This window comes from Miniopterus natalensis, chromosome X (genome assembly GCF_054644295.1).
Source record: "Miniopterus natalensis isolate mMinNat1 chromosome X, mMinNat1.hap1, whole genome shotgun sequence".
Lineage (NCBI taxonomy): Eukaryota > Metazoa > Chordata > Mammalia > Chiroptera > Miniopteridae > Miniopterus > Miniopterus natalensis.
This window is the reverse complement of record NC_142103.1, coordinates 103,375,960-103,400,944: the sequence shown is the minus strand read 5'-3', so window position 1 is coordinate 103,400,944 and position 24,985 is coordinate 103,375,960. Positions and strand designations below refer to the sequence as shown.

Sequence of the window (24,985 nt, the reverse complement as noted above, 5' to 3'; positions counted from 1 at the left end):
TTTGATGAAGCTTCCAAATTTTGTAACTCTAGCATTCTTATATTCCAAAAGGTACAATAAAATAAGTTGAACGCTATCCTATATTTCTCAAATTCTTCTACTACAAAGTTTTCCACAGTTTTGCTGTTTCATATAGCACTTTAAAAAAGTTACTGATTTGGTTGGACTTCATTTCTTAAATGGGCTATTAATTCAAACATGGCAGGGTTTATTGGTTACTTGCAGTGCGTTCAGGTGTTTCTAGTTCCAAGGTTTGGTTTGAAAGCTGGCAACCCCTGGTTATGACTTTAGCTTTCATTTCTGATTCACATTTTCTGATTCAGAAATCACGAAGGCTGATGGAAATACATTGAGTAGGGCCAACCTAAGGATGCAAGAAACGATCTCAAAACCTACTTTCATAGACCTATACTTCCACTTTTGTGTCTTGTCTCCTTGGTCCTTAACCTAAAGACAAGAGTGGAAATAATTAGGAATGCTGGCCAGTGGTAGGTGAGTGACTATTGTATGCCACCTCTGGACAACAGTGGAAATGGGGCCCTTATCCTTTAGAGCCCTTGACATCATCGGACAAAATATAGCTTAAAATTGAGCCCTTTCCCCATTCCAGGCTCTCCCGTGTTACTCTTATTCTCATTTCAGTGATACTCATTCACTTTCACCGCATCCTGTTTTGGCCTCAGCCATGTGCGAAGCATGTTTCTCCACATCTGGAGTTACAGCTTCCTTTCTCATCTGGAAATGCATCATTTTCTCCCCATCATTGTCTTCTAATCCATAGGACTAACTTCATCTCTTTACAAAATGCCCTAAATTAATTCTTCTAAGGTTATATCCCATCTCAATTCTTTCAGAATTTATTTCTCCTTTCAGGAGTTATGATGATGTCTCTTAAAAGGCCCTAACACCTTTTTGAGGCAGCAAGCAGCATAGCTGATGTCGTGCAAGCTCAGGTCATGAAACTCTTACAGAACACTTGCGGCTTTCACTTTGAAAGAGCTACATCCAATTATTAATTCCTTCATCTATCCATTCTAATAACAGCAACTGGGTTCTCACAGTGCATCAGACAGCATTCCAAGTACTGGGCATGCAGTGAGGTCCAAGAGAGACCAAGTTCTCACTATCACAGAGTTTACATATAAGCATAGAGAAACAGGCTGAACAATTTAATCAATAAATAAAAATTTCAAATCATGTCACGTATAAAGGAAATTAGAGAGGGTAATGTACCCTGTTAATGAATATGGCTGAGAGTAGGATCCTTTTTACTGGTGGTCACACAAAAATCCTCTGACCAGTCTACCAGGAGATGAAAGGAACCAGCCAAAAGATGTGAAAAAGGTATTTGCAGGCACTCACGACTCTGCTTTTTTTTTCTTTTTTACTGAATTTATTGGGGTGACATTGGTTAATAAAACCATACAGTTTCCAGTGTACAACTCAATAACCCATCAGCTGCACACTGCATCATGTGTTCACCACCCAAAGTCAAGTCTCTTTCCAGTACCGGTTACCTCCTTTTTGCCCTCTTCTTCCTCCCTCCCCTTCCCCTCTGGTAATCACCATATTGTTGTCTGTTCCTGCTTTTCTTTTCTTAATCCCTTCACCCTTTTCACCCCCCCCCCCTCTGACAGCTGTCAGTCTGTTCTCTACCTACGAGTCTGTTTCTATTTTGTTAGTTTATTTTGTCCTTTAGATTCCACATATAAGTGAAGTCATATGGTGTTTGTCTTTCTCTGCCTGGCTTATTTCACTTAGCATAATACACTCCAGGTCCATCCATGCTGTTGCAAAGGGTAAGATTTCCTTCTCTTTTATGGCCAAGTAGTATTCCATTGTGTACATGTGACTCTGCTTTGAACAGGCTCTGATTTAACTCACAAATCATACGGTCTGTCCTCATTATTTGCAGATTCTGTATTTGCAGATTTTTCAACATGCTAAAATTTAAAATTTAATTTAACCCCCGAATCAATACTTGTGGCCTTTTCACATCCATTTGCTGATATTCCCAGAGCATGGAAAGATCTGAGTCACTCTACTAGCACCCAGCTTAAATCAAACAAGGGCACTCGGCCTTCTTGTTTCAGCTCTTGTGTGACCACAGGCTGGAGACACAGGGCCAGTGCAGTGCAAGAAGCTCTGCTCTGGGGCCAGCGGGATGGGGTTTGAGTCCCAGCTCTGACATCTGTTAGTGAGGCAGCCTCAGGCAAGCCACTTAACAGTTCAGAACTTCTGTTTCTCTTTTATAAAACAAGAAAATAGAAACTACCAGGATGACTTGTTTTTTGGATTTAGGATTATAATCTATGTGAGAGGTGTGTGTGTATGTGCGCGCGCACGTGCACGCACGCATATTTCCCTTAAGAGCAATGGTTCAGTGTTAGCCAATTCAGTGCTCCTGGCAACTTTATAGAACATAAGTACCGTGAATAATGAGAATCGATTGTATTTACCTACTACCTAGTGTGTCCACAATAGTTATAAGTATTTGGGGGGCAGGAAAGGTAGAAATGGAAGGGAAATTATGCAAGTAAGAAACAGAAGAACAGTCTCCTGTTAGCCAGTAGGGACTGGTTCACCCACTGCCTCCTATTCCTATGGGGATTTTGCTGCTTCTCTTTGACAGACTGACTTTCTGATCCTGTTACAGCCTAATGAAAGATAAATTAGATAGTCGAATAATGAAGTGAGCATGGAAGGTCAAGACTCATGTCCGACTTTCTTAGCCCTGAGATCTCATTCAGCACTGAGGGCCACTCAGCCTTGTTAACACTCATATCAGACACCAATAATCAGCTGCGGTCCTGCGTAAGTTGCCACTGGGTACACAGCTTATCTGCCTTTTCTAGAAATGCAGTTACACGTGCTTATTCCTCAGATTAATTAATGATAACACGAATGGGTTGGCTATTTCCTCCAGGGCAGTTTGTTAGCAATGGCCAGTAGAGTCCCACTGCTAAGCTTTAAGGTATAATAGCGTTTTACAGTATTTCACAGAAGGGGTGGGGTGAAGCAGACCATTTATTATTTTGTTCTTGTCATATATGTATAAACATTAAAGGGATTTAATTACATACACACACTAAAAATTGGACTACGTGTCTGTGAAATGTTCTTTAGCAGTCTGTAAACAGTTTCTAAGTAGTTCGAAAAACTTGCTCTTTTCATTTGACTTGTATTTAACTGCAAAATGATATGTTCAGGGCAGGGTATAAACATCATTAGATTTCAGACATGTGTGGCCTTAACATCTTTAGAAATATTTTATGGAACTCTAAGGAGGAAACATCAATGGGGGGAAATATCTGGCTACTTATTAACATGCATTTTAGAAATCCTCATTAGCTCATTTTGTTAGAATGAGTTAGCCATCTCTAGATTTTCAGAATAAAACCTTTTAATTCTTCTTGTGAGAAGGATATGCTGACTTGATAGATCACTTCCTATTCATTCACAGATGCAAACACTGGAGTGAGCCTAGGAGAAGATAATCCCGATGTGTTAGAGAAAGGAAATTTTATTTCAGGGAGTTGAAGAAAGAGGGGTGCTGGCATTGCACAATTCCAAAGGCCAACATTCACTTCGAATCCTCCAGAATGGTGCCCCTTGACCTGTGCAGCCCAGTAGAGCCCCCTACCACATTGGCCCAACATTAGTTCACTCTTGAAATTATACGATCAAACTGCAACCGCTCTGGATTAAGACTCCAAACCTTGCTATCCTTGAAATCACTATCAACAGTGGGGGTTTAAAAAGTCTACTTTATAAATTGGCCTAAAATCTCTTCTCACGGCAAAAGCAATGCTATACCATGATTCAAATTAAGGTGACCCTGAGAAAGGTTAAAATTCTTTTTTATCTGATTCTATGTTGATGTTATTGTTTAAATTCAACAGCACTTTTCTCTATTAATAAGAATATGTAATTTTCATTCTGCATACAAATATAAAGGGGTTACTGTTATTATATTTTAACGACACTCTTATTTCATATTGTCATAAGTCTATAACAATTCCATCATGCTCAAGAAAACAAACACTGGGGGACTTCATTCCACTCTGCCCAGGGCAACTGAAACACACACGAGTTGCAGATAAGCTAAACACTTGGCCAGGAAGGAGAGGGGACAGGGAAAACCTGTATTTTAGTGGGCTCTAGGCCCTGTGGTGGACCGCTGACCAAGTGCAAAGAGAAACATGAGGATCTGAGGGTGCTTTGGGTTTTATTGCCAAAGGCAGCTGTGATGAACATTCCAGACCCTGGGGTAGAAGTGAGACAGAGCTGCCAGAAGGAACAATGAAAGGGACTCTAATACTTGAGTTTGTATATAAAACTGAGCCAAGCAGAAATGAGTAAGAGCAGGCTGTATTACTGTAATTCATCTAATATGTTTATATGTAATCTTCACCCTGAAACTCTCTCACACCAAAGTCAAATATTTGTGGACCTAGCTCAAGTAGACGAGGGTGAGAAGAGTGGCTAAGTTCCCAGGGTCCCTGTCTTTGGAGGAGAAGCCGAAGTAGAGGACCATATATATGTAATTTTAACCCTCACCCGAGGATATTTTTTCCATTGACTTTTAGAGAGAGTGGAAGGGAGGGAGGGAGAGGGGCGAAGAGAGAGAAACATCAGTGTGAGAGACACGTTGATGTTACGTGCCATGACCGGGAATTGAACCCGTGACCTAAACCCCGTGACCTTTCAGTGCGCAGGCTGACACTCTAACCACTGAGCAACACCGGCCAAGGCTAGGACAATATTTTTAAATATTTAATATGTAAATTTCATATTGAAAAATTTGGACTAAAACTTTTAAAGCCTAAGAAAGGCTTTTCAGAAAAATAAAAACAGAATCCCTTCATAAAGTGCTTTTGGTGGGAAATAGCAGGAGTGGAGACATGGAAAGAAGCTACATGTACTCCAGCCTTTATCGCAGGGTGGCGTGCTGGAAATTTTACATTTTGATTAACTACCCAGACAGGGTTTTGCTCTATTTCTGCTATGAGAACAAAATATAGTTCCCAGGAACCTCATGGTAAGTCCCCTTTTCTTGAGGTTTCTAAGATTATGAAGCTTGAATGTTGGATAAGGAGTGAGATGCTATTAAATATTGCAACACACTGTGGTGAGCTGGGCAATAAGTCTTCTTATAAATGAAATGCAACTGTAACAATATGATAAAACTGTCCCACCAGAATGCCACTGCTAATGCCTATGATTTTGAAGCTTCACACATGAAATTTTTCTCCTAAGAGTAGCATACACAACATGCCCATCCAAGCTGTGGTTGATGTTGCTAATTTTTCAGTAAAACAAAATCGTCAAACAAGGCGAAAAAATTTAGTGTGAACAGGGCTAGAAAAGGCAGTAGGTCAGAACTCAGGGTCCTGAAGAAGTCTTCCTTAGATTGAATGCCAGGTCTTCCTTACTTACTGTTGTAAGTCCTTGGGCATTTGCCTAAACTATCCATTTCTCAATTTCCTCATCTGCTTAATGAAGAAAATACCAACTGTTACCTGGTAGACCAGGTGTTCCCCCAGGGGACATTTGCAATGGCTGGAGACATTTTTAGTTCTCACAACTGGGGGTAGAGAGGAGGGGAGGGAAGGCTGTGCTTCTACCATCTAGTGGGTAGAGGCCAGAGATGCTGCTAAACATCCAACAATGCTCAGAACAGCCTACCACACCAGAGAATTATCCAGCCAGTGTGGCCTAAATGTCACAAGTGCTGAGGCAGAGAAACCCTGTAGTGGACTGTGGTGAGAACTAAATTAATTAGTACATAAAACACCACTGAAAAATGTTTCCCCACATAGTAATTACTCAAGAAACTCTAACTATCACTATTGCTAATAAACTCTGTTTATTTGGAATATCCATATAGAATCAACATGGTAGGTTCTAGGACCCGTCAGCTTGTGTTGATTACCTGGAGACTTGCCAAAACAATGGCTTTGCAAGATATAACATGAGGACTAACTGTGTGGACCATGTGGTCTCTCTTGTAACTGCTCAGTGCCACTGTTGTAGTAAGAAAGCAGCCATTGACAATATATAATCAAATGGGTGTGGCTGTGTTCCAAAAACTTTATTTACAAAAACAAGTGATGAGTCAGATTTGGCTTTAGGGGCACAGTTTACCAACCTCTAGCACAGAGCAAAAGATTATGGACTTTGCAGTCAAAAAGCTGCAGGTTTGAAAAATGTGTTGAATTTCTGTGAGAATGTTTCCTTATTTGCATACTTTCCATGGAAATGTCTGTAAGCTATCTGGCACATAGTAGGTGCTTGATAAATTTTCGTTTTCTTTTTTCAAGGCATGAACAGTTGCAATTACTGCATTCATTGGGTTTCGATTTGAAAATGAAAATATACTTGCAGTACGGTTTTTACTTTCCCTGTGATGTCCTGCTGACTTCTGTCAGTTGTAATAAATGCTGCTCTTCCCAGGATGTTTTTCTGACTACACTGAACTGACTTCAATCTTGCATTTTTGGCATTAATGCCACAGATTTTTCTTTTTTTGTTTAATGGTAACTGTTCAAAGCAGTTCCATAGAACCAGCAGAATGGAAGGTGTTGCTCATAATTCATTCAAAAACAAAAAAACCCTCCCTTCCTTTCTCTCATTAATTACACACGTTATAAAACAAATGCTTCACACCCTTCCGTTTGGGTTGGGCACACAGAAAAAAATTAACCTGTCATGGGCACTTGTCTCTATGAAGTCTTTTTCATAAAGTTCCCAAAAAGTGATACTTTCAAGTAATTTTCAACAAATGTATTTGGCAAAAATTAGCTTTTAGACATTGTGGTCAGAGCTAAAAAAACAAAACAAAACACCCCAAAAGATCACTCACAGGAGAGGATAGTTAAATGAGTGCCCAGGAGGATGGATGTGATGTGATGTGATGTGTTTCAGGGAAGGGAAGTCATTTCTAATGGAAAGAGGAAACTTCTATCCCACGACCTTCCATTACTCATTTTCAGTGTTACATGCCATTTCTCATTAAGTAGCGTTCCTTTTAGTTGTTTGCCATGATTCCTGAATAGAGATGTACTGGAAAAATACAAAGTTGAGCTCCTATTCAGGCTTCAGTTACTCAAGTATAGATGCCATCTGCTCCCCTGCAAAGTTGTGAAGAATGAGAACTGGATCCCTGCTCTTTGCAGTGGGGAAACATATTTGATTAAGTCATCAATAAAGCTTGCACTTGGAAGTACAACTGGAAAATGTGAAGCTCTGTTTCTGTCTTTCTGATGCACCCACAAGTGATATCTATGAAACATCTCGCCTGGTTGTCACACTAAGATACCAGCTGCTGGTAGACTGATTTTTAAATATCTTAAGTTGCCTAGTGTTTAATATTCACACTTATTCAAATACAGTGAAAGAGAGGAGAGTTTAGGGAAATTAAACACTTGAGCTATGGTTACGCTGGGAAAAAGGGGTTTGTGCTATCGTGCCGTTTTAGAGGAGGTCTGCGGATTCTGTTCTCGAAGCAGGGCATGAAACTAGGCTGGAAGCACAAGTTGTTGCCAGGAAACACCAGTAAGGGGAGGGGAGTGAGATAAGGAAAGGCCTTCCCAGGACCACTGTGGGCACCTGGAAATGAATCCCGATGGGTAACCTGGGGAAACAGTGCAGAACACTCCAGCTGCTGGGGAGGAAGAGCAGGACTTAGCTAATATCCCTCATCAATGGCTGCTTAAAGGCTGCTGGCAGTGGATGAGCAAAAAGCCCCCAGCCAGAGTCTTAGTGGTTTGCAGCTAGAAGCTCTCAGGCCAGGGGACTTAGAAGACTGGTGAGTGCTCCATGGGCCTGGCACTGACAGCTACAGACAGGAGCGCTTCTGTTACAGGGACTTCAATAGGGACGTTTCTTAAGAAGGGCTGTCGTGGATGTCGGAGGGCACAGGGGTCCCATTTGTCCAGTTTGTTCTATAGCAGTGATTTTCAACCTTTTTCATCTCGTGGCACACGTGAACTAATTACTAAAATTCTATGGCACACCAAAAAAAATATATTTTGCCGATCTGACCAAAAAACTAGGTATAATTTTGATTCATTCACACCAGATGGCTATTATTGTGTTGGCTGTTGTCATTTTTAACAGTCTAAAAGATTGCATGACTAAATAGGTATTGCATGTTTTAAAAATTCTTGCGGCACACCAGTTGAAAGTCGCTGTTCTATAGTTCCAATGACTTAGGACTAATTGTGGGGCTGAATGGAGTTGGCATTTAACAGTGCTTTCTAGCCTAACCTTGGTCATTCTTGACTTCGGGGCCACAATCTACCTACAAACATTCATTTGCAACTGACCATAAATGGGTCTAAATCTGAGCAGTGGCAGGCAAAGTTGCCTGGAAAAGAAAACACACGGAATCTATTCCGTTAGACTAAAATAACCTTTGTTTATCTAGAGGCCCTTCACTTTTCCATCATTTCAACTCACCGTGGAATTACTGTCTTTCTAAAACAATGCTTTCCAGCTTTAATCTACAATAGGTATAATTTCTGCAGTAAAATTGAATTATAAAAACCTGAGTTAGGGATTACTCCATTATCTGAAAGGTCAACTATATTTCTATATACAAACCTGACAGATGTTGCCTTCTCACCTCCCTACCTGGGAAACAGAATGCTCCTTTTACGACTGTCAGGATTGGGGATGGTGGGGACGGCATCCTGCCAGGTAATGGAAACACTGCTTGCTTTAATTTTATTACTAAGAACAAAGCCTTCTTGTTGTTTAATAGAACCTTTAAAAGCCAGCCTCATGGGCATAGTTCTAATTTTTCTGAGACCACAAACAAGAGGAATTCTTTAAGGCCATTTCATGAAAAACAGAAGGGAAAAAATACTTTATTCTGCAAAAATTAAAGCAATCCTTTGTTTAAGTAGCCAGAGCCTGACTCCAGGTTAGCACTGGCATTTGTTCTCTAGGCATTTGCTGGCACTGTTTCCCCAGGCTCCCATTCTTTCGTTTAAGATTAGCTCGAGGCTATATCAGAGATGGAAAAACCCACTTTCCTTTAGGATTTCATCCCTTTGGCATCATCATTTTCAGATAACATGCTAAAAGAAGAAACATTTTGCACCAAAGAGAAACAAGCCAACCCTCTCCCCTTGCAAACCCTATTTGTAACTCTGGGAACCACACACATTTCCATTCAGTGCTTATTATTCAAGCAGTGAACTAAACTTTCGATGCAGCCCCTGCTTCTCAATGTCAAGTTTGACTTCTTTCTCAGCTTAAAATATAGGTGGCTAAGGCTACTGGTCTCCAGAGCTCTTTGCAACAGTCTTCGTAGTTAAGGAATTACAGTGAGAGGAAATGAGGGTGCTCTGATCCCTCCGTGAATGAAGAGGTTGTGACCGGTGTCCCAGGGACAATACACAAAGCAACCCTATGTACTTGTTGAGTGCCCGCAATGGGCAAAGCACCACACTAGGACTTGTATGTCAATTTTACCTCAATTGAAAAAAATCTTTACGGGAACTTAATCATCTCATTTATAGTTGAAATTGATTGTTTAATGGACTAGAGTCTGTTTAACTTGAGTTAATCAAACATTGACTTAAGGACTCCTGAGAGTGATTATTCTTGGTTTTATAAAATTCTTTAAATTTATGAGTGGAATAATGAGATTCATAATTTGAACTTAAAAGCTTAAGGAAAACTACACAGTGATTTGCTGATATAGATGCAGTCCTTGGGCCGGAATCCTCATTGTCTTTAAGTGCATGGCTATTCCCTCTGCTAGCTGGCTGGACTCCTTGGGAAGCAGGACAGTAGCTTACTTTTCCTAGTATCTCTTGCATTTAGCACACAGCACATGCTTATTAATGAGATATAAAATAGTTCTATCACCCCAGAAAGTACCCTCAAGCTCCTCTTCCAGTCAATTCTCACCTAATCTAAATAAAAATCATTATTCAGATTTTTATCACCAAATTCCTGCAACATTTTAAATTGCATTTATAAATGTAACATATTCAATTTATTTTATAAGTTCTTGAAATGCCCAATGGGGTAAAAATAAAACCCTAACGAGGTAAACCTCCCCAAGTCCTTAAGTAGCTCTTAGAAATCTAATAAATTAAACTTACAAATGTAGTGAAACTCAAGCTCTCTTGAACATTACAATTTTGAATTGAAACAAAGTGTTTTATGCTTACAACATAAAATCACAGGTCTAAAATAAATTATATGTTTCTGATTGGAATCTCAAAGCTAATCTGTCAAGTTTCTTTAATATGTCATAGTCTCTTAAATGCTACAAACCCTTAAAATACAAACGTATGTTTTAGTCTTAAATTGTTACACAAAATATTGATTCTCTGGATATTATTTAGGTCTTCATCTTTAAACATAATTCTGAAAGCTCTTGGTAAGGAAGAACAAAAGAACTTTATTTCCTAAAGGAAGCAAACTGATCATCTTAAAGAAATCAAGGTTACCAGGTCAAGGATTAATCACCAAAGATTTAAAAATAATTCACAAGACCTGAAGGCTCACTGGTTCTACTGGTACCACAGCTGCATACTCATTGGGCCCCTGTTATGGTGGGTTGGACGGTGTTTCCAATTCCCCAGCATGTGGTATTGTTTCTTGCCATGAGAAATAACCTTTTAATCATCTCTTTCAACTCTATCAGCCAGCTTGAGTAGCTGACATTCAATTGCTTTACTATTTGATTGGATTCAGTTTGCTTCTTTACTGGCTAATTCTTATTGTGTCTTGCTTCAAATCACATTCCTCTGGTCATTTGAATAACATTTACCTCCCAAAGGCTATTAAGAGAATTAAATCAGGAAGTGATAGGAGCTAGGTCATTATTGTTTTTTGTGCATATTTGCAGAAGTCCTAACACTTTTGCTATCAATACACTACAGGCTATACCTTGTTGTGGACCTATAAGCACTCGATAGAGTCATCATCTCCTCACAACACCTACAAGGATGGACAAGGAACCATCTTTCCAATCTATGGCTTCCTTGAACTTCATCACAGCCTGATATGGAGCTTGCCTAGTTAGAGAGTTAGGCTACTATGATAATTTTCATCACCTCATGTATATGCTCTTGATGTTATATCTAGTGAAAATACTTTTAAAAACATAGTAAAACCTCTATTATAAATTCCTAGGCTGGGAAGTTACCTCACTTGATTGTAAAAACCTTTATTTGTGCTGCTCCTCACTGAAAGGCCTTTGCATTCATTCAGGGGTAGCCTCAGGCTTTTTAAATAGCTGAATTGAAAATTTCATCTCTCTGTTTCAAACAAAAATAACCAGTGCTACAATTATGCTCTTGTTAATGAACATTTTATATGCATGACTCAATTATTTTGCTGGGGAATTTCAAAATTAGAACAAAGCTCTTCAGTTTTCACTAAGCATTCAGCAATTAAAAATAGAAGCCAATTGAATGAAGGTAAAAGATGATGTGTCCCGTTTCTCTCAGAATTGGTAACTAAGATCATTTTAGCTTGATTATCATAAAAAGCAATTTTATATTCATTTACTGAGAAAAAGAATTTAAGAACCAGAAACTAAAGAGATTGGTTAACAAAATGGTGCATGGTTGGGATCATGCTTGTCTCTGAATAGCATTCATAGGGGCAAAAATGGGACCCAATCTTCTACCTGATAGTCACCTTCTCACCTGGGATTATTCCTCTTGTACCTCTCTGACTCTCTCAACTGGATCCACCCAACTAACCATAATCTCATGTGAAAGCTGAGTTAGAACTACAATGGCCATTTTTAAAACAACCTGTTCTTATTATTCTTTATATCGTGCCAGAAACATCATCCCTGCTGCTCTAGTCAAGCATCTAAATACTTCAAGGCAAGGAAATTGTGTGTGGAACAGTGTAGGGGTGATGTGATAAAGAATTCTTGTACTATGTGAAGAAACCACATTAAAATACATCACTAAAACCATATCTTCTCTCTTCATTCCTATTGCTCATCCACTGGGCCCCCAATTAAGGCTGATTATTTCACATCTGAGCATTAGCCTTGGAAATCTGCATTACTAAATTCAAATATGTCAGGGGGACTGTCTTCAGAGGCACATACATGCGATAATACTCCAATCCGAGCCACCTGGTAGAATTCTGAATATGACACAATAGTCATTCCATCCAAAATGGACAGATTTGCAGATAGTGAAAGGTTGGATCATGTTTTTGGGAAAAGTTTCAAAGCTGAAACTTGGGAATGTTATTTTGAAAGTAAGACTAAACTAACTTAGCCTTATATTCATGCATTCATCCATTCATTCATTCATAGATTAATTTCTTATTCAAAAATACTGGAAGACTTTCTACTGATGTCTTCTCATTATTTCTCATGAATATAATTAAGAAGGTAACAGGTCCCAACATCCTTTATAAGTCAATTTTTTTTTTAAGACAAGAGCACCGAATCTAAGGAGAGACATTGAAGTATGTGCTACAGATTACTTTAATAAACAGTAAATTTCATTTCCCCTGGGCAAAGCTAAATTTGTTTCATGAATTGTCAATTTTAGCAAATTTGGAGTAAACTGGATACACAGCCCTTTTACACATGCAGGAGGCAAAACATGAATTTTCTCCAGAGACGATGAATTTCTGTGCAGCTGAGAGCTCTTTTTCTCCTTTGTCTTGGGAATCATAAGACTTGACCTTGGGAGATCAGCCTTTATCACAGTGGCTCATCACAACCTAGTTTCTGGGTGCCATCATATTTGCACCACTGCATTATCATTATCCCAGAGCTGTTTACATGGAGAGCCATGGATGACTGTGTATTGATGTAGCTTAGTGAGGCCTAGAATCTGACTCAAATTACACCTTGAGAGCTTTCTCACAAGGGTTCAGATGGTGTAGGAATCTAACCCTTATCTGCAAGTGAAAATGGATTACGACTTTGGATATTCAAGTTGGCTCCTAGCAAGAGACACATCATCCAAGATCAGACACCTGTCCACAAGACACAAACAGCATGTCTGGTGTTCAGATGCTGGTCCGAATCCAGTGGATCTAGATGAAGCAATTGCCAAGGTTTCCAGAGAGAGAAAGTGCTTTAACATAAAATTGCACAACAAAATTGAACATGGAAGTTCATCTTCCCAGCGATTTCCCCCCTTATTTCAAAGTGTACAACTGAATGCCTTTAGGGCTTAGTGAATGCCTGAAAAAGTCTTTTAGAGACCTCATCTGTTTTCCCAAGTCAATTTTCACCATTTCTTACAAGGCACTATAACACATCACCATCTTCCCTTTCAATTTAGAGAGGTCAACATCTGAACAAAAATCAAATTAAATGGCACTTAATTTACCTACAAGAAATTTGTCATTCTACATGTCACCTAGCACTGGAAAAACTCCGAGAAAGCCAATAAGAGAGCAAGATTTCTATTAAAATTTAAAAAATAGTTTAAAAATTTAGTGTGAAAACAATAGAAAAAGGAATTTTTAAAAAAAAGTTATTACAAACAAGGCAAAAAAGGCAAAGGGGCCAATGCCAGGACTTTGATGGGATGCTGGTTTAGAGGACAACTTTCCAGGTTGAGCCTGGGCAAGGACGGTGAGGTCAGGTAAGCCTTTATCATCTCCAAACTACTATGACATTTATCACCCTTTTGTAGTTTTTCTTTATCATCTCTGTGGATTTAGTCACTGGCCACCAGTAATTCCCAAAATGAACATCTATTGTGTGCCCAGGTGTTGTATTCCCTGTGAAAGAAATTGGTTCTCAGAATGTGTGAAGAATTTGGTACACATCAGTGATTCTAAGTATTTGCTTAACTAATGAAGTAGGTCCTCTGATTTTTAAAAGAAAAGGATGAGATGATGAAGAGAAAACATGCATATTTGACCTAGAAATGTTAAGTTTTACAGCTGACCCAAATTTTAATCGCTTCCCATAGGCTTGTCCTACACCCCATATATAACTGACTTCAAACTCATCCCAGTGGAATTTTCTATTGTATTTCTCTCCTGAAGAAAACAAAACCCAGTGCCTAAAAATCCAGCAGGTTTTCGAATCTTAGCTGCCCGACCGCACAAACGTTTCTTGGGCGTGTAGCTGACGCTGCTCTTTCGATGCCTCTACCTCCTAAGCTGACCTGGCCTCCATACCCTCCATACTCTACTTTTAAAAAGATTTGATGCTTACTATCAAAACAACTATTTCATTTGCTTATTCTATTTTAAAAACAAGTTATAAAAACAATGGGGATGGGGGAGACCTTCAAACTCTTTTCATTTTAAAGAAAAGCAGAGTGAATCCCAGGAAGGAGGTGTGGACTTATAAGGATGTGGCATTTCCTCAGGATTCCGTGGGAACTCATTGATTTCATTTACAACAATTGAGAGTTGCCTCTGAGCTTTGAGTTTTTTAGCTCCAGCTGGCATGGGGATTATTTTCCTGAGGAGAACTTGGACTAAAACACAAGGACACCTTCAGGAAGAGGAAAAGGAAGAAATACAGTCTAGGAACATGGGATGTGAACCAGGAAATTCTTTTCCACTATGCCGATTCAAAAGGCTATCATGCTGGTGCTTAAAAATGCCACTAACCTGTTGGAGTTTAGTAGTGTTGTGATGTTTTCCCTTGGACATGTGATCCTTTTGCACCAAGATATCCACATTATATTCCCAATAACCAAAAATATTTCCTGAAAAGTTAGGGATGCTGACTGTAACTGTGAAAGTTACACAGGTCCTTGTGTTCTTTGAACCCTCACTAACACTTCAAGATCAAATAAAGTTCAAACTTAGAAGCAATAATAAAGTCCATCCAGCTCTCATCTCTCCAAAGCCAGTTTCTACTTATACCACCCCCCAACACATCTTCTGTTTCTATAGAATGAACTACTTGCTTTGTCATTTCATTATTATGTGAGAATTAGATGCTCAATTTTTTGAAAATTATACTTTGAGAATATTAATAATTATGACTAAGGGAACATGTAAAAATAGCTACTGCTAGTACCATACTTTTTCTACTCATAATTAAGTTTCTTTAATTTTTATCTAGAATAAATTTTCCAAATACCAAATTTACTCACCCACAAACATTTATTTCTATTCCAAAGGATGTATACAGAAACAACAGTGAAAGGAATGGATATTCTTTAGTCCTTGTCCAGAATAACTTCTAATAGCTTGTATGTGTCTATTTGCAAGTCTGCTACAATCAATTCAGTAATAGCTTTATTTTAAAAGCTTATTTCTCAACTAAATCTCTAATCTTTTGAAATAAAAATGAGATCTGCTTATAAATTTCTTGAATGACACATCTATCTTTCATTTGAAATTGTTGAACATTATAGAATGTAATTTTACATGTTAGGGTGAATAGCATTTTGTAAATTCAAGCCATACTAATATATTGCATTAGGAACAAGACAGTTGTTCTGAAATGACTACAGACCATAATGGAAACCAGACACTAGTGCTTTAAGAAGGAACTAGCTAAAACTGAATGAAATAATCACCCAACCCATAAAGCATTTGTAAGATTTCCCCATAAAACACAGGTAACTTTTTTTACTGAAGAGAAATAATTCTTTCTTATTGTACTAAACATCAAATGCCATCACATCATAAAAATAAGATGTAACACTGGGGTAACTCCATTTTGTTCATCCATCTAGTCCTATAATACATATTCACTTTACCCTACAATAATGAAAGCATTATGCTTGTTCACTATTATTTACAATGTTGTTTAATCAACAAGGCTCAAAGTGTTCCCTGGAGAGATTCTTGCCAAAAGCAAATCCATCTAAGCAGAGGGTCAGAAAGATCTGAGTTCTGCAACTTGCCCTTGCTGTCACTGCTGCCTACACACTCTTGACTTAATCCCAACAAGCCACAATTGTGGTCAATTTCATGGAAACCTATCTGACAACCAAGATGCATTTAATACACACCTGTAGTGTGCTGAATTGTGTTCCCCCAAAGATATGCCCAAGGTACAATGCCTGGTATTTGTGAATATGACCGTGTTTGGAAACAGGGTACTCAAGTTAAAGTGAGTTCATACTGGAGTAGGGTGGTCCCTAATCCAATGACTAGTGTCCTTGTAAGAAGGATATTTGAACACAGATACAGAGACACACAGGGAGAAGACCATGTGATGAAAGAAGCAGATTAGACTGCTGCAGCTACAAAAACCACTAGAAAGTGGGAAGAGGCAGGAAGGATCCTCCCCTAGGGCCTTTAGAGGGAGTGCGGCCAGGCCTTCAGACTGTGGGATAAATTTCTGTTGTTTTATGCCATCCAAGTTGGTGGTTATCTGTTACAGCAGCCAATACAGTGCCTTTTAAACAGTGCCTTTTCTTGGCTGATCTTTATAAGGTTGATTAGAATCTACAATATTAGGAATGTTAAGTAAAATAAAGAGGGATCAGGGAATGCTGTGATGGGAGCAGGGGGCAGGACAAAGCAGTTGATGGGAAGAGAGTCTTTGAGGTTCTAGTTCCTTCCAATTTCATCCATCTTATAGATTTAGCTTCTGCAAAAGATCTAATTTTAAGAAGATTCCAGTTTTAAAAATATAAAGGTTGAGGGTATAAAAACCGTGGCCTAGGAGTTTTCATATGAAACACACTACACAGAGCTACTCACCTCAACATGTTGACAGGTTTGAATAAGTTTAGCCAAAAGGGTCTCCAGTTCCGTGTTCCTCTTAATAAGGTTGGTGAGGTTACTCTCTAAGTTTTGCTGTTCAAAAAAGAGAGGAAAAATATTATTCTGCATACTTTTAATATTTTACTATACACAAATTACTTATACTCAGGAAAACTGATATATTTTTTCAGAAACCTCAATGAGGTCTATGCAGCTTTAAGTATTTATAGATTTAAACTGAATTTTGAAAAGTCGCATTTAAAAGAACTCTTAAAAATGTTCCAATTTCATTCTTTTGGTTCCTGCTTCTTCCATTAACTCAGGAATAATTAACTGAATGGTTAGTTATAGGTTATTTTTAGGTTGTGAACTAGGCAGAAGGGAGGTCATTGAATTTCTATTCCTTTATCTGAATAAGAAATGGCAATAATATAAAGAATGTATTCCCACGTCAGATCAACTACTATTGGATTTTTAGAATTTACCATCTTGTGGGCAGGCTGAGGCCAACCCGTTGGAGGAAGGTATGAATTGTCCAGCTTTTGCTGACATTATGGCCATTTTTATAGGCATTTCTAAGAAGTTTACTCACTCTTAGTACCTTTTACTGTCCATGCTTTTATTTTTTGCCTATCAACCTATCAATGCCAGATCAAATTTCCTTGAATGCTGTATTTCTTAGATCACTATCCTCAAGAATCTAGAATTATTGTCTATTCCTTTAGAACATCAACTTTCAAGTTCCCCACAATGATTATTAAATCTCATTTTCAACCACAATAAACTTCTCTTCTGAGTAAGATTCATTAAAAGTTCTCCATTGCTTCTCATTCTGCATGCTATTTATTTATACCATTCATTAATGTACTTATCCATTCATACAAGTACGTAATGAGCTTCCACTATATGCCAGGCTGAGAGAGATATGGGGGAAACAGAAATAAAAATATGTCCTCCCTGTCCATAAGGAGGAGGCTAAGCAATTGGGGGAGAGATGCTGTAATCAGGGCTGCCTGGAGAAGGTTTCCAAGAGAACACAGTCTTTCCTCTGAGGCTGGAAAGATGAACGGAGTTTTTGGTGAGAGCAAAACATCAATTATTTGCCTCCCATCCTCGCCCTGACCGGGATCAAACCCCCACCTTTTTGGTGTATGGGACAACACTCCAACCAACTGAGCCACTCGGCCAGGCAACGTATGCTTACTAATCTGGTGTTTATCCTATTAACAAATTTTTTAAATTTCAATGATCACATTTTTCATTTCCAGTAGGTTCTTTATCACATCATCTTGTTGGATTACTTTCTGTTCATGTTCCCAGGAAGCAATTCCCACCTTCATAATTTTAAGAGAACTAACATACTTATTCTTAAGCTCTTTTGAGAAAAGGCAATTCATATTTTCCTGTGTTTGTATAACGTTTCCCAAGAATCTGATTTCATCTAGTGTCTTACAGTTTTTGTCTCACAGCTCATCTGATGTGAGCTTTGTTCCTTGTGCTGTGATTTAGGGATTGTCACAGCCCAGCTGGGTGAGATGCCCACTCTATTGCTAGGGCTTGAGGTTGTTTCCCCAGAGGGGGCATTCCCACAAGACACCCATGTGCCATAGAGGAACAGATGCTGGTTTGACTCAGTGCCTCGCCTTCCTTGAGAAAGTGGGAGGGTACCCTTTGAGCCTAGAGTGTGCATGGGGTATTCTGACCTCCAGGTGTACAGGGCGGTCTGAGGCTCCTGCCATGTACAGGATACACTCCACCATGTGTCCCCTCAGGTCCTCGCTGCCCCAGCTCATCTCTACTTCTTTTGAGCAGCCCAGCTTCAGCCTCCCTTCACCACTTTGCATTTTCTTTCACTTCTGGTCTTTGGAGACTTTCCACTTATGTTTAAGCTTGGTTATTCTTCTTTAAAATCCATTTAATAGATTTCATCTATAATTCTCATGTGTTCGGAATTCAGAGGAAGGTTTTGTGCATATTTTACCTGGACTGGAAAACCGATACAAAATCTTTAATTTTTGGCTTTGAAACACTCAAAGTGTCTCAATTATAAATATTTTAAAGCAGAAAAAAAATGATCATTTCTCAAAGGATGAGATACAACAAAAATTTGGAGAATGAACCAGACAGAGTAATTTAGGTGCAACTTAATGATTTCATGTTTGCATCAAAAAAAAAACACTTGCTTTCAAAGCTCTTACTAACAGCAACAACAAAAGCCAAAGTTTTCCTACTGCTTGGATTAAATGAATGGTAACCATTAGTCACTTTATGGTCAGAGACTAGAGCATAATTTTGAGGCACTCCATTATTAAATATGATTACTTTATGGTATATTTGTCAACTTCTTTTCTTATGTCAATCTTAGGGAATCCTTTTACTTTTCTTTTTGGCTGACCCTTCGGGGCAGGAAATTTCTAGGGAAACACATCATCCAACTGTTTACAGTTCAATTGTCATAGGTATGACTTTTCTAAAGCTAGTCAGAAAGAGAGCCAAATAAATATAGTCTAACACATTTAGATTTTACAAACATCTGCTTGCTTCCTCCTCCCTTGATTAAGCATACATCATGTATAAAATCTGTTTTTAATCAACTAATATATAGACGAAAGCCTGTGGTTTAAACATATTGACCTATCTAGATCCTTTGGGGTTATTCAAATTTAAATAGTACAAGTGTTACTGATGTCCGCAAAGAATTACCCAGTCAGTTAGAGGTATAATAAAGGGAAATGAAGCTGGGAGAGAGACTGTTTCCAAGAAATACCAAAGGGACTGACAACACTTTTGAAGAGAGCGTGGGTAATGGGAAGGTAACAAAATCCAGTCCTCAATGAACCATGCATCCATAAGCTTCCACTACAGGGACTTCTGTGGAGTTTTCTAGAATTTAGCTGTATTACTAACATCTTGTGTGGGGGTCAGCAGGTCCTATAACCTCTTGATTTTGACTGTGCTTTGGCAAAATAGAATACTTTTCGGCATAAGAGTCTTGGAACTAAGTGGATATAAGTATCTACTTCCCTATGGATATCTAAGGAGTACCCCCAACCCCCCCAAAAGTTTGAGTTTCCTGTTCTCACTTCAAGATCATATATTTACATCTCCTTATGGAGCTGAGCTTTGTGGATATCCAAGGAGTCAGGCATAAATGACCACCCATGTGGAGTGAGGACACTGGAATTACCATCCCAGCTGAATTCTCCTGGACAAATGACCCTTGGACTGAGTTTTCTCATCCATGATGTGTAGATAATGATAAATCTACTTATCTGTGTTATTGTTAAGATCAGAGGAGAAAATGAATACATACACCAGGGACTCCACATATGTTTGTTGAATTCATGGATTACAAGATAAAACATTCAGTTTGGTGTTAGTACCGGGCACTATAGGGCCCAACCTCATGCTTCAGGTAGTCACTGATCTCAAGCTGGCTGATGGCTCTTTGCTGCAAATAAGGATTCCTTTCAGCTCCAGGGCTTTATCTGGCCCCAGGCAGGACATGCTGGGGAGAGAACAAGGGGAGGCTGATGCCCCTGGGAGCAGCCCTCAACCAGCAACTACTGGCAGTTGGTAGATGAACAGCCCAGGTTCCTCACCTGCCAGATAGGATCAGTCTGAGTCCTGTTCCCTCAAATCTCCCAGAGAGCTCTACTGGGAGGAGCCCAGGTGCCCACAGCAAGAACCTGTTCATGAAAACACCCTCTTCCCTTCCCTTCCCTGCCCAGGTTCCCTTCTACCTGACAGATGCTTCCCAGATAATCTCCGAGTTTGAATTCTGAGTCAGGGTCTTCTTCTGGGAGAACTCAACTAAAACCTTGTTATTGACAACCTAGTCCATTATTTTTAAGTATTCCCTCTTATGAGAAATAGCCAAATTAATAGAAGATTTTATTGCTTTTGAAAGATATATGCAAATACAAGATATTTTTTTTCTCTTTCCCCACCTTCCCTCTTTCTACCTTTTTCTACTGGTCATATATCCTTCACATTCGAGGTTCTAAACCAGAACTGTCACTAGAACTGATGTGAGCCACAAATGCAAGTCACATTTCAAATATTCTAATAGTCATCTTAAAAAATGTGAAAAGGAACAGGTAAAATTAATTTTAATAATGTATTTTACCCAACTCAGTCTCCAAAATATTATTTCAACATGTGATCAATAGTTAAAAACTGATGAGCTTTTTGCATTCCTCTCTCTCTTTCTCTCTCTCTCTTTCTTTTTACTAAGCCTTTGGGATCTTGTGTGTGTTTTCCACATATAACACATCTCAGTTCCGTCAGCCACATCTCAACACTCAGCTGCTATATGCAGCTAATGGGTACATTATTGGACAGCAGAGCATTGGAGTCTAGAATGGGACTCAGCAAACTTTCTCTGTAAAGGGCCAGGTAATAACTATTTCAGGCTTTGCTGGCATTTGCTTTCTGTCACAACTAGTTGGTTCTCCTGCTGTCTTAGTAAGAAAGCAGCCATAGACAATATGTAAATGTTTGGCAGAGCTGTGTTCCAATAAAACCTTATTTACAAAAACCAGGCTCCTAGGCTAAGCTCCTTCCTGGGCACATGCTCTTCCTCTGGAATTCATCTGCAAAGATAATGCTACTACCCAGGAGAGAGCATAACAAAACCATAGTATGTATTCAGTGCCTGCTGTATACCTATCATGGCTTAGTTCCTTTCCAATATAAATCCTCAAATACTCATTATGAGGACAATTAGCATGGAAAACTGAATATTCACAGGACGGCCCTGAAATCTAATGTAGTAAATCAACGAACTAGTTAGTCCATTTAACAACTACTATAGATTGTTAAAAGAGTGCCATCTACACTTGAGGGCTTTTCTCATTGGTAGCATTGAGTCTGAACCCAAGAAGAAGGGCTTGATAGTTTACAAGCATTCTAAATACTTTGTAACTTCATCAGACCACAAGATTTCTAGGAAGGCAAATACTATATTGTTGAACAAATTTTTATAAACAGGGGTTTATATAAATAGTCTAGCAATTTTCATTGACCCCAATTCTATCTAGAACCAAAGTCAAGTTGCTCCGAGTCTTTATTTACTACCCCTTCCTTAGGTGCCCCCCAACAGTACTCTTATTCTGGGAAGGGAAAGGATGTGCTAAGGCTATTTGTTGAGAAGGGTAAGGCTTTTGTTAGTTTGTAGCTACTTGATGGAATTCAACACTCTCCTCCAGGACCGCCATTAAATAAGAGGAATATAAAGAATTCAAGATCATCCTTCTAAACAAAAAGATGCAGGGAGGCAGATTTGGTTTCTTACTATTGAGCAAAAGACTGCATAAAAATCAAATTTGTGAAGGACAAAGTTGAAAAACATGTGCTCCTTAAAGAATGAGGTTTCCCTGCATGCTTTATGCAGAAAGGATGATTAATTGTCCTATAATGTTTATTCTTAATGCATACACTTCTAATGCATTTTCATAGAGCCATACTCAACCTCCTTTAAGGCTGATCTGAGTTGATAATTCAATCTGTGAGGACCAATCTCAATACGAGCCTTTAGGCATGGATGTGGACACCAGCTGAGAATAGTAAATCGAACTTAACAGATGAGCTTTGTACTTCTACATACACGGATACCAAACCAAACAGCAAGGTAAGCAGACAAAAATACCCCTAATTTTAGCCTTTGGAGACCTGTACCTAAGAGTCGGGTTGCAGGGAATTAATGACTTGTCATTGAGCACTACTATTAAAATGCATGCCTGAAACAGGAGATTTCAGTAATTCCTTTCGGGTTTGTCCAGGCCTTAAAGGATGTTTGCTCTTATACCGAAGTCAATGCTTCAGAATGTCTTTAAAGTATAATATTAAGTCTGGATACCTTTCAAGGCAAACACAGGTCTGGCTTGTTTCATTCTATCATATTCACAGCGACATTCAGGAACTGTGTTTGTAGCCCTGACACCCAACACCGCCATCTAGCACGATCAGGATATGAACAATGTTGAGTGCCACAAGCCGTATATTTCCCTCTAAGAAACTTGAATCACAACCCTTAATATGAAAACACTGCCGTATTAACATTAACACATGCCACCTGCATAAAAGCATAAATTCTTTATATGTAACTAAACTCTTAAGATGTTTTAATTACATTGCAGGAGTTTAAGGCTATCTTCAGGTTCAACTCATGACAGACCACAAATACGTGTGATTTATGGTGGTTTGATTTTTTTTAATGCCTTTTTTTGTTGGCTATGATAGTTAACATTTCCAAATGCCCTGGCAATACAGGTCACCCAGGGAACTTCAAAACATAATAAAAACCCAATCTGCATACAAATTTAAGTCTAGTGTTCCATGGACTACAATTTAAAACATTTTGATATGTGATACTGCATTTACCTTGTCAGGATTTCATATTTCTATATTAACTCTACAGAATCTGCTCCACATATTTATAAATGCTATTATCAGGAGTTCAGTGTTTATTATTCTAATCTGGTAGTCAATAATACAAAGAGAACAATTTTTAAGTACTGTTTATGGTCTAGAGGAGCTTTCAAATTTTAAGGAAGATAAATAAAATCTTAGTATAGTTATGTTCATTTAGTTATAATTTTAGCAGCTCCAATGACAACTACTAACTTACAAGTGTTAAAGATGTGAATGGTGTTTTTTGTTCACTCCCCATCCCTGGCCCTATTTCTGACTATAATAAGAGAGGTGAGCAACTGGCCAATAAACACATTTGCTAGTTTTGAGAATCAATATTGAGAAAAGGAAGCTTAACTCTTAGGAACCTTCGAAAATCTCTAACTTAAAAATAATGATCTTCACTGCAAAGTTTATGCATGGAGAGAAATGTTTCAGAGAAAATGACTGTAACTTTCGTCACTGGAACGTACAGGAAGCATTTCCTGAGATTAGAGCACGGGTGTAAGGCCAGGAGCGTCCAACCTGGCAGCTCCCCAGCTTGCTCTCTCCATTCGGCCCTGTTGGGGTTCCTGAATTCTCAGCACCACACTCAGGGCTGCCACGGCACATCCACCGGGACTCGAGAGAAGTGGCCAATTAGTCAGTGAGAATTGGATGGTGGGAGAGAAACAAGATGGCGGCGCGGGGCACAGCTGCCCCGCCGCCTCCCGCAACCGCATCAAAATCACAGCTAAAACACAGAACCACCGTCACTCGGAGCCTCCTGAGATCCGGCTGCACAGAAGCCCCGCAACCAGGGAGCTGAAGCAGCACCGAGACGGGAGGAGGGGGAGACGCGGGCGGGTCGGGGCTGGATCCCGGAGACGCGGCCGCGGGGAAACCCGGGAGGGAATCTCGGCGGCGGGGGTTTCCCGGAGGAGCGAGGGGTCCCAGCCCCACAGCAGCCCCCAGCCCAGGGCTCCAGGCCGGGAAGAGACGTCCCCACAACTCCGGGCTGTGAAACCAGCGGGGACTGTCCCTGAGGGTCGCGGAGGCCGCGGGAGCCCCAGCAGTGCCTCTCAAGGGCCCGGCGCGGACTCACTCGGACGCTCCCTCTGAGCCCAGCGCCGGGAGCAGCCGGAAAGGACCTGGGACACTCGGGGAGGGACTAACCTGCCTGAGATCCGGGCGACAGGTGGAAGGCGGCTTCCTCCCGGGCAGAAAGGCTGGCACAGGCCATGGCTCCTGTGGCGAGTCCTCCCCACACAGCCGACAGGCAGGCGCCATGTTTGAATCGCCAGCACCTGACTCACGCCTCTGGCCCCGCCCCGTGATTCCCGGAGGCCCCGCCCCTCCCCACCTGCAGCTCATCCGGGCCATTTCCAGGAGCTTTTCTGTGCAAGTGGCCTCTCGAGCCCCATGCTTAGGACTTTCCTAAAATCTCTCAAACATGCAGCAGCTGCCCCATGCGGCTTGATAAGCGGCCCCAGGCCTGGCACTAGCGGCAGCTGCACTGGCCCATAGCTGGGCCTCTCCTGGGCACCTCCAGGCTCAGCACAAGGAGCAGCCAACTACGGTTTGCTGTGTAGCTCATGCTGGGGGGCCCTGGGCAAGGCACTGGCACAGGCTGACTGTGCACCTCCCGGGAGGCCCCAGGGACAGTGCACCTGGTGGTCAGACTCGACCACGCTGGATTACAACCCTGCCACATCCACGAGTGACACTCAAGGGGCGCACTTGGTGAACACCAAAGCCCCACTGAAGTAAATCCTGCTCCATGGGGGTGTCTCCAGCACAGCAGCTCTCTGGCTGTAGCTGCAGCGGGTCCTCACGGCTGATTAGCCTGGGGGTCAGTTCCTCCCAGTGACACCAACAGCAACCAAGGCTCAACGACAACAGGACAGTGCACACAGCCCACACAGGGGAGCCCCTAGAAGGCCCAGCT

At 40.2% G+C, this 24,985-nt stretch overlaps 1 protein-coding gene across 4 annotated transcripts in view; it reads right to left on the bottom strand.

Moving 5' to 3' along the window:
• Positions 1-24,985, bottom strand: part of MID1 (midline 1) — a 534,071-nt gene that overhangs the window by 40,733 nt on the left and 468,353 nt on the right. For all 4 annotated transcript variants that reach the window (XM_016211632.2, XM_016211633.2, XM_016211631.2 and 1 more), the window contains one exon: positions 16,642-16,737. In XM_016211632.2, the coding sequence (XP_016067118.1) occupies positions 16,642-16,737 (96 nt within the window). The remainder of the gene's footprint in view (positions 1-16,641; positions 16,738-24,985) is intronic.